This window comes from Petromyzon marinus, unplaced genomic scaffold, assembly GCF_048934315.1.
Source record: "Petromyzon marinus isolate PM22_M1 ecotype Great Lakes invasive population unplaced genomic scaffold, UKy_Petmar_22M1.pri1.0 PM_G_Scaffold_77, whole genome shotgun sequence".
In the NCBI taxonomy this organism is placed as follows: domain Eukaryota; kingdom Metazoa; phylum Chordata; class Hyperoartia; order Petromyzontiformes; family Petromyzontidae; genus Petromyzon; species Petromyzon marinus.
Window position 1 is genome coordinate 874,523 of NW_027423032.1, and position 8,813 is coordinate 883,335.

Here is an 8,813-nt window from a genome sequence, read left to right on the forward strand (position 1 = left end):
AGCGACGCCGTCCCCAGCGAATTTTAACACATTGGGGACGCAGGACTTCCACTACCTCAACCGGGCCTCACCATGGTCTGAGGAGTTTGGCCGACGTGGACACCGGCACCTGGGGGCAGTGGAGCCATGCCCTGTCTCCCGGTGCCCACGGATGCGTGTACATCCGAGGGTCACGCAGTCGCAAATTCGCCCGTTGGCGGGAAGAAGAATTTTCAATGGCGGCCTCCCGTGCCTCGGCCAACTTACGGAGGCTGAATCGCAAGTGGTCAACGAGCTTTGAGTTTTGCGGTGGCTGTTTGATTTCCAGCCGAACGTCGGCGGGAGGAAAGGCATCCCTGCCGTACATTAGAAAGAACGGGGAAAGTCCCGTCGCCGCGTGAGGTGCCATACGGTATGCGGCGAGGACCCCCGGAACCTGCAAGTCCCAATCGAGGTGGGATTCATCGACTTGATGGCATAACATAGCGGTGAGAGTTCTATGAAGGTGCTCCACCATGCCGTCGGTCTGGGGATGGTAGGGCGAAGTGCGCACTTTATTAGTGCCCAACAGGCGGCACACATCATTCAGCAAGGCTCCCGAAAAATTTCTTTCCTGATCGGTCAGCAACCATTCTGATGCGCCCTTGTCCAGGACGTAGCCCTGAACAAAGGCGTCCACAACGGCCGCCGCCGACTGGTTGGGGAGGGCTCAGGCCATAGGCCACCGCGTAAAATACTCTACCCCAACCAGAAGGTACTTATTACCCCGTGGCGTAGTAGGAAAAGGGCCCAAAATATCGAGAGCCACCAACTCATTTATACGAGAGACCGAAATGGGTTGCAGGGGTGGACATGCCGGTTTAGCCGGCGGTTTACATTGCGCGCAATGGGTGCATCCCAGCAAAATGTCAGTGACGTCGCGCAGCATGCCCGGCCAGAAAAATTGCAACCGCAACAACCCAATGGTCTTATGAACACCCAGATGCAATAAACGCTCATGCGCCGCCCATACGGCTTTGCATCGCAAGGCGGACGGCACGACGATTTTATGTTGACACGAGTCAGCATCCCAATGCATCAACAAGCCGTGCTTCATGACGAATGAATTAAATTTGCCCTGTCTTGGAGCCGCATTATTCGCGTGGCGACGCAACCTCAGTAACGACATGTCATCACTCTGGTGCCGACCCCATTCGGCCAAAGTTAGCCCCAGCAAATCGTCACTGGCCATTGGATCTGCATGATCCGACATCGGCGCTGAGGCGGCGGGAAGCGCGGCTGACACCGTTGTGAGAGGCGTGACGTGCGCAGGCAGTGGCGGCTTACAACGGCCCGAGCCCAAAAAACATGCACATTTTTGAGCCAGCGGGAGGCGAGACAACGCATCGGCATTTGTGTGTTGTGCACCCCTACGGTAAGTGACATTGAAATCGTACTCCTGAAGGACTTCGAGCCACCGAGAAAGCAGCCCGGACGGTTGGTCAACCCGCAGAGCGTACTGTAAAGCCGAATGATCAGATCGCACGGTAAAATGATGACCATACAGGTACGGCCTGTATTGTTGAATAAAAAAAACAATGGCCAGCAGCTCACGTCTGGTCACACAGTATCTTTGTTCAGCAAGAGACAAGACTCTGCTACCATAGGCAACAACCCTTTCAATGCCATCAACTTTTTGGGACAGAACACCCCTAATCCCCGTATTGCTAGTGTCGGTGTCCAACACGAATGGCACGGAAAAATCGGGGTACGCAAGGGACGGTCCCTCTACGAGCGCGTTTCGCAAGGAGTCGAAAGCGGCCTGTTCTGCGTCCCCCCAATGAAACGCCACTCCTTTTGACGTAAGGGCGTGGAGCGGCTTGGCAATCGTCGCGAAGCCAGCAACAAACCGGCGGTAGTACGACGCAAAACCAATAAAACTATGAACATTGCCCGCAGATGTAGGGGTCGGCCAATGTTGAACACATTTGGTTTTTTCAGGGTCGGTAGAGATGCCCAAGCGGCTAACTATGTGGCCCAGATAGCGCACAGACTCACACAGAAGATGACACTTCTGCGGCCGGAATTTCAAGTTAGCGGCCCGCATTTTCAAGAAGACAGCACTCAACCGTTCGATGTGTTCGCCGAGCGTGCGGTTAAAGACGATGACGTCGTCAAGATAAATGAGACATGAGTCCCACTGGAGCCCAGCGAGGACCAGCTCCATGCGCCTCTGGAACGTCCTGGGGCCGAGTGGAGACCCATGGGCAATCTATTAAACTCGAAAAGGCCCTGTGGTGTCCGAAAAGCAGTCTTAGGTTTTGATGCTTCGTCGAGGGGGAGTTGCCAAAACCCCGACAGAAGGTCCAAGGTGGAGAAATAGTGCGCCCCTGCCAGGGCATCCAATGACTCGTCTATACGAGGGAGAGGGTAGGCGTCCGCTACCGAGATTTTATTTAGGCGCCGAAAATCAACGCAAAAACGGAGACTGCCATCGTGCTTTTTGACCAGCACTATTGGAGCACCCCAGGGACTAGTGGAGGGAGAAATTATATCGGCCTCCAGCATGTCATCCACAGCCGATTTAACATGCTGTTTCTCCGCCGGGCTAAGCCGAAATGGGTTTTGTCGAATCGGGGCAGCGTCACCAGTATCAATGTGGTGACGCAGCAGCTTGGTACAACCAATATCAAATTTAGATTTACTGAAGATATCGGAAAATTCTCGCAGAAGAGCGCGCAATTTAATTCGCTGCGAATGAGACAGATCACCCGTGTCTGTGCAAAGCGCGTCCAACCATCTCTCATCCGATTCGGAAGGAGGTGGGACCTGCGGCGTGTCATGCACGTGTCCCACGACTCCGGTCCCCAACGGCACTGGGGTCGCGTCAGCGAGCACAGTTCCTTGTGGAATGACGGTTGTGGACAATCCGACATTCAAAACCTGCAAGAACAGCTCCCTGTCGGCTGCTACGAGGGTCTGTGCAGCCACCAAATCTAACCCCTTAGCAGCTGCGTTTGAAGGCCTCAGCAAAATGCCATGTGCCGAGGCCTCCGGGCTAGCGGTTTTTTAAGTTGCAAGGGCACGAGCATTTGTGTCCCTGGTGGAATGCGGACTGTGCTCGCGACAAACGCCTGCACCGAGGCACTAGCCATGCGCGGATGTGAGGGTGTGGGCAAGAACGCCATCCGCCGACCCGACGGGAGTTTGATGCAGCCTTGATCTACAAGGATCTTAATAGGCATTTTCGCGAGAAAATCAGTGCCTAACAAACACGGCACGGCAAGGGAAGAAGAGACCAAAATAGGCCCTGCCAATTTAATGTCTCCAATCGAAATTTGCGCCCGAATTTGCCCGATAATGCCCAGCGAACTGCCATTAGCGGCGAAACACGGGATAGAAACCCGTTCCAAGGGGCGGCATCGTACGGGCAGTATCGACTAACACGCGAAATTCCACACCCTCGATTGATCCGACAACCACGGACGAACCTGCCGTCGCCGCGACTACCCTATGGGCCAACTCAGACCACTGCCCAGGTCTGAGTGGCCGCGAACAAACGCCAGAATACCCCCCATCACACGCCGAATCGCGAGCCCTTCTTATGGTGCGTTGCGGTGTGTATGGTGTGAATGAGGGCCGAGCGTGAGAGGCGTCGCGACTTGCCTGGTTTTGCCGCGATGCCGTGGACGTCCTGTAGTCCTGGCCCCGGGATGCGGAGGGGCGTTGTCGAGGCGCACGGCAGTCAGAGGAGATGTGGCCTCGTTGGCCACAGTTGAAGCACGTCACGTCGCCGCGTGGAGAAGGCCGTCCCCGCTGCTGGTCGTTGCGGCGACCAGCGTGGTCGGACGATCGCCGGCCCGTTGACCTGGTCGCCATGAAGGCCCGGTCGGGGGAGAACTCGGCGTCCCTGCTAGCAGGCTCCGACGTCGAAGCCGAGGCGGCGATGGTCGATTCCGTGTGGAGCAGCAGATGTGCGTGGATGCACCGAGCGGCTCGTAGCGAGCACATACTGTCGTCATCCACCACTTGGATGACGATGCGCAGCTCGCGCGCCAGCTCCAGCATCTTCTGGAGAATGATGGCGTCGATGGCCTCGTCGTCCATGCGAGGGTAACCCACTCTTGCCATCGCCAGTAGAGCGGTCCGGAATGCCAACGGAGACTCTTTAGGGCGGCGTCGCCTGTCGTAAAATCGGCTGTGGACGTCGGATGGAGGCCCGTAGACGTCGGACATCCGTCGGAGGGCCGATTGAAGAGTCGCCCTTTTATGCCTGGGGATGGTGAGGAGCGAGGCGAGAGCGTCGTCGTCCAGAGTGGCTGGTAGCGCTCGGAGCGCCTGTGCGTCCGACCAGCCCACCGTTTCTTGGTGACTCAGGAAGCGACGCTGGAACACCGCCCAGTCGCCCCCTTCAGATGTGAATTCCCGGAAGATGGGCAGGCATTGTTGGAGGGCGGACGTCGTCTCCTCCTCAGCTTGCACCGTCTCGAGCCGGAGATCGGCGATTTCCCGGCCGATAGAGTCTACTGTACCGTGTCGGTACAGTGATGACGCGGCGTCTGCTGAGGAACTTGAATTCGCAGCGTCGCATGCTGATGACGTTGCGGGTTTTGATTGGCCCCCCGCGTTCCCAGGATGCCCCTGGCTTCCGCTTCCGGCGGGATCACGTGGTTCTCCGGTGGGAAAATCAAAATGTCCGCCCCGGCCAATGGCGGGAACGTCTGCCTGCGGTTGACTCGGCCTGCCCGCGACCTCCAAGTTGATCTCGAGAATGGAGGCCGTGGCATGTAAGAGTTGAGCGAGACGGCCGTGTGCTGCCCTGAGTCCGTTCCCCATTGCAGGGGGAGCGACCGGCTGCTCAACCGGTGGCTGGGCGGCCGTCAACGCGGCAGCATTTTCAGTGGAGCTGGCGGTGCTTGCAGGTGAGACAGCGTTTTCTTCGTTCTGGCTCTGCGCGTGGGCTGAACTTCTGGTTTCCATTTCCAACCACTCCTGACACCAGTTGTAGTGTTGTAAGGACGAGCAGACTTCTTAAGGAGGCACACTGTTTATTGTATTATTTCCTTATACAATGCTTAACACACACAGAGGGATATTCGGTCCCCTCATCCGATACCCTAGGGAGGTACAGCCTCCGGACTTGGCGGGACTCACACGTCTACTGCTAACCTCCTTGATACCTAAGGAGGTACAGCCTCCGGACTTGGCGGGACTCACACGTCTACCGCTAACCTCCTTGATACCTAAGGAGGTACAACCTCCGGACGTGGCGGGACTCACACGTCTACCGCTATCCTAGTCCTCCGGCTAGGACCTAGGGGAGGCTATCTGACCCACCGCTGGCCCGGTGGGTCCTGACCACTGGGTATGCCGAGCCTTAGCCCTTAGAAGGGCTGGGAGGCTGGTCCAGGGTCCTAGCTAGGCTTCAGCCTAGTCTTCTGTCTTCGTGCAGGGAGAGAACTCCCCGAGATCCGTTGGGTCACCCGTCTTATACCCCTTCGTGGCCAGGTAGAACCAATCATACATTCCCACGTGGAACCGTCTGATTGGTTCGTACTAAACCCTGGCTACGATCCGTTTCACCTCCACTGACCCCAACCGTTGTACCCAGGGGTAATGCTGCACTGCCCCGGTGGCAATGCAGGTTACGCAACAGCGCGTAGTTAACACCTCTACACATATTTAAGTTTAAGTCATAGTTTCGCGGTAATTTTTTGAAGGTGGAGGGGTTACCAGCCCCTCTACCCATCCAGAGCCCCTGTTTAGCCCCTGTGGTGGTCACAGACGCCATGAGGGGAGGAACCAATCGGAATTGGTCCTCCCCCCACAGCACTGTCCACGACAGAGTTGCCCGTCCGGCACCGCGAGGAGGTAGGGGGTTGAACACCATCACCACCATCATCACACCACTCACTTGAACATCACCATCACAACACTCACTTGAACATCATCACCATCACACACCACTCACTTGAACACCATCACCACCATCACACACCACTCACTTGAACACCATCACCACCGTCACACACCACTCACTTGAACACCATCACCACAATCACCATCACACACCACTCACTTGAACACCATCACCACCATCACACACCACTCACTTGAACCACCATCACACACCACTCACTTGAACCATCACCACCATCACAACACTCACTTGAACACCATCACACACCACTCACTTGAACATCACCACCATCACAACACTCACTTGAACATCATCACCATCACACACCACTCACTTGAACACCATCACCACCATCACACACCACTCACTGGAACACCATCACCACCGTCACACACCACTCACTTGAACACCATCACCACCATCACCACCATCACACACCACTCACTTGAACACCATCACCATCATCACACACCACTCACTTGAACCACCATCACACACCACTCACTTGAACCATCACCATCACAACACTCACTTGAACACCATCACACACCACTCACTGGAACATCACCACCATCACACACCACTCACTTGAACACCATCACACACCACTCACTTGAACATCACCACCATCACACACCACTCACTTGAACACCATCACCATCACACACCACTCACCTGAACATCACCACCATCACCACCATCACACACCACTCACTTGAACCACCACCGCTGCGCCTGCAGAGTTTGCGTGCGGCCGATGCCGATGAGATGTCACCTCCGTACGACTCGCTGGCCGTCTTCGCGTACGAGGGCTCCGGCTCCGAGGCCGGCTCACTGAGCTCGCGAGCTCACTGAGCTCCTCACTGAACTCCTCACTGAGCTCCTCACTGAGCGGCTCCTCACCGTGGGACGCCGACCACAGCCACGGGGTCCTGGACACGTGGGGGCCGAACTTCTTCCACAATCTGTCGGACTTCCACAAGCTGGCGGACTTGTACGCTGGCGACTCAGACTGAGAACATCCACCACTACCACTACTACCACTATCACCACTACTACTACACTCACTACTACCACTGCAACTACCACTACCACCACTATCACCACTACACTCACCACTACTACTACCACTATCACCACTACCACCACTACTACCACTATCACCACTACTACCACTACTATTACACTCACCACTACTACCACTATTACCACTACCACTACACTCACCACTACTACTACCACTACCACCACTACTACCACTATCACCACTACTACCACTACTATTACACTCACCACTACTACCACTATTACCACTACAACTACACTCACCACTACTACTACCACCACACCCACCACTATTACCACTACTACCACTACACTCACCACTACTACTACCACTACCACCACTACTACCACTACTACTACCATCACTATCACCACTACCACCACATCCACCACTACCACCACTACCACCACACCCACCACTACCACCACACCCACCACTACCACCACACCCACCACTACCACCACTACTACCACTATCACCACTACTACCACTATTACCACCACACCCACCACTACTACCACTATCACCACTACTACCACTACTACTACCACTACTACCACTACCACCACTATCACCACTACCACCACTACCACCACTATCACCACACCCACCACTACCACCACACCCACCTCACGTCCTGCTGCTGCTGATGTTTCAGTTCTGTTTTTAATCCACCCTTGAGGACAAGAGCGTCGTTTGATTATCAAGGGCATAGTTTAATTATTATAAATTAAAAACTTTAGCTTGATTGATCACTTGCGCTGCTGAGGAAGGACACCACCGTGACACTCGTCACGGAACAACAACACATCGTACGGTCCACACGATGTACCGCACAAGCAGCAGAGCAATCCCGTACCGTAATGCCGTACCACCGTGCTCTCACCCTTGCGGGGTAGGCAGAGACTGCTAGTCACGGTGGCTAGGAGATGAACCCACGACCTCCTGGTACGCAGGAGGTCGTGGGTTCACCTTGACACGGCCTCCTGCTGCTGCTGTATTTGGAGTTTGCGCGTCTCCCCATGGCAGTGCGAGTTTTCTCCTGGTGCTCCGGTGTTTTCCCCCGCTCCGCATTTAGAAACAACGTCTCTACGGGATGTTTATTTTTCGTGAGCATTTAGCTGCTGCTGTAAGTGTTCCACGCGTTGAGTTATCGCTTCTCTGTTTTTGTTATATACATGTGTACCTGGAAAAATAAACGTTTCTCAGTATCGCGGTCACAGCGCGCGCCCCTTGTACCGCGATGTTCGCGAACGTCACCGACTCTAAACGGCGCTTTTTTTTCGCGCCCGTCCGTTTAAGAAGGGGGGGGTCAGGTCGTCGCGTCGAGTTTAAAATGTTTGTTCACGCACCGCCCCCCTCCGGTCCTTCACTCGAGGCTGAAGACGACCTAGGGGATCGATTTTCCGGAGCTCAGCCACGTGCAGCTCCGACCTCATCGAAACCGGTGATGTCAACAACGCCGAAAGTTGCGAAGGGCCGAGTTGACACTCGCGACGGGGTTTCACGAACTCGCGACCTTTCCCAACGTATTTCCTCACGTCGAACAATCAAAAAAAAGGGCACGGAATTACTCGCAGATTTTAAGCGCTTTAATTTCGAGCGTACACTTGACGTCGCCCTTACGAGACGGCACTCGATGAAGCGATATTACAGCAACGAACAGAACAAAATGAACATTTACTTTACAATCGCAACTTATATAATACCACGAAAGTCCACGCCCGCCAGTGACGTTATACTGCTCCTGTTCTGTCAAGCGTGTTTATTAAACAGTTTATGGCCAGTTCATTGCTACTGACGTGAACCATGTGTTGCCTATTCCGAATTACCCAGCTTGTTGTTTCACGTCTTGAATGGCGTAGCCTT

At 54.9% G+C, this 8,813-nt stretch overlaps 1 protein-coding gene across 1 annotated transcript in view; it reads left to right on the forward strand.

Annotated features, from left to right (window-relative positions):
* The window catches only part of LOC142920811 (cadherin-2-like), a 46,271-nt gene extending 37,467 nt beyond the window's left edge, over window positions 1-8,804 (forward strand). The window contains exon 14 of the mRNA XM_076062902.1: window positions 6,620-8,804. Coding sequence (XP_075919017.1) covers window positions 6,620-6,733 — 114 coding nt within the window. The 3' untranslated portion in view covers window positions 6,734-8,804. The remainder of the gene's footprint in view (window positions 1-6,619) is intronic.
* The last annotated feature ends 9 nt before the right edge of the window (window positions 8,805-8,813 follow it).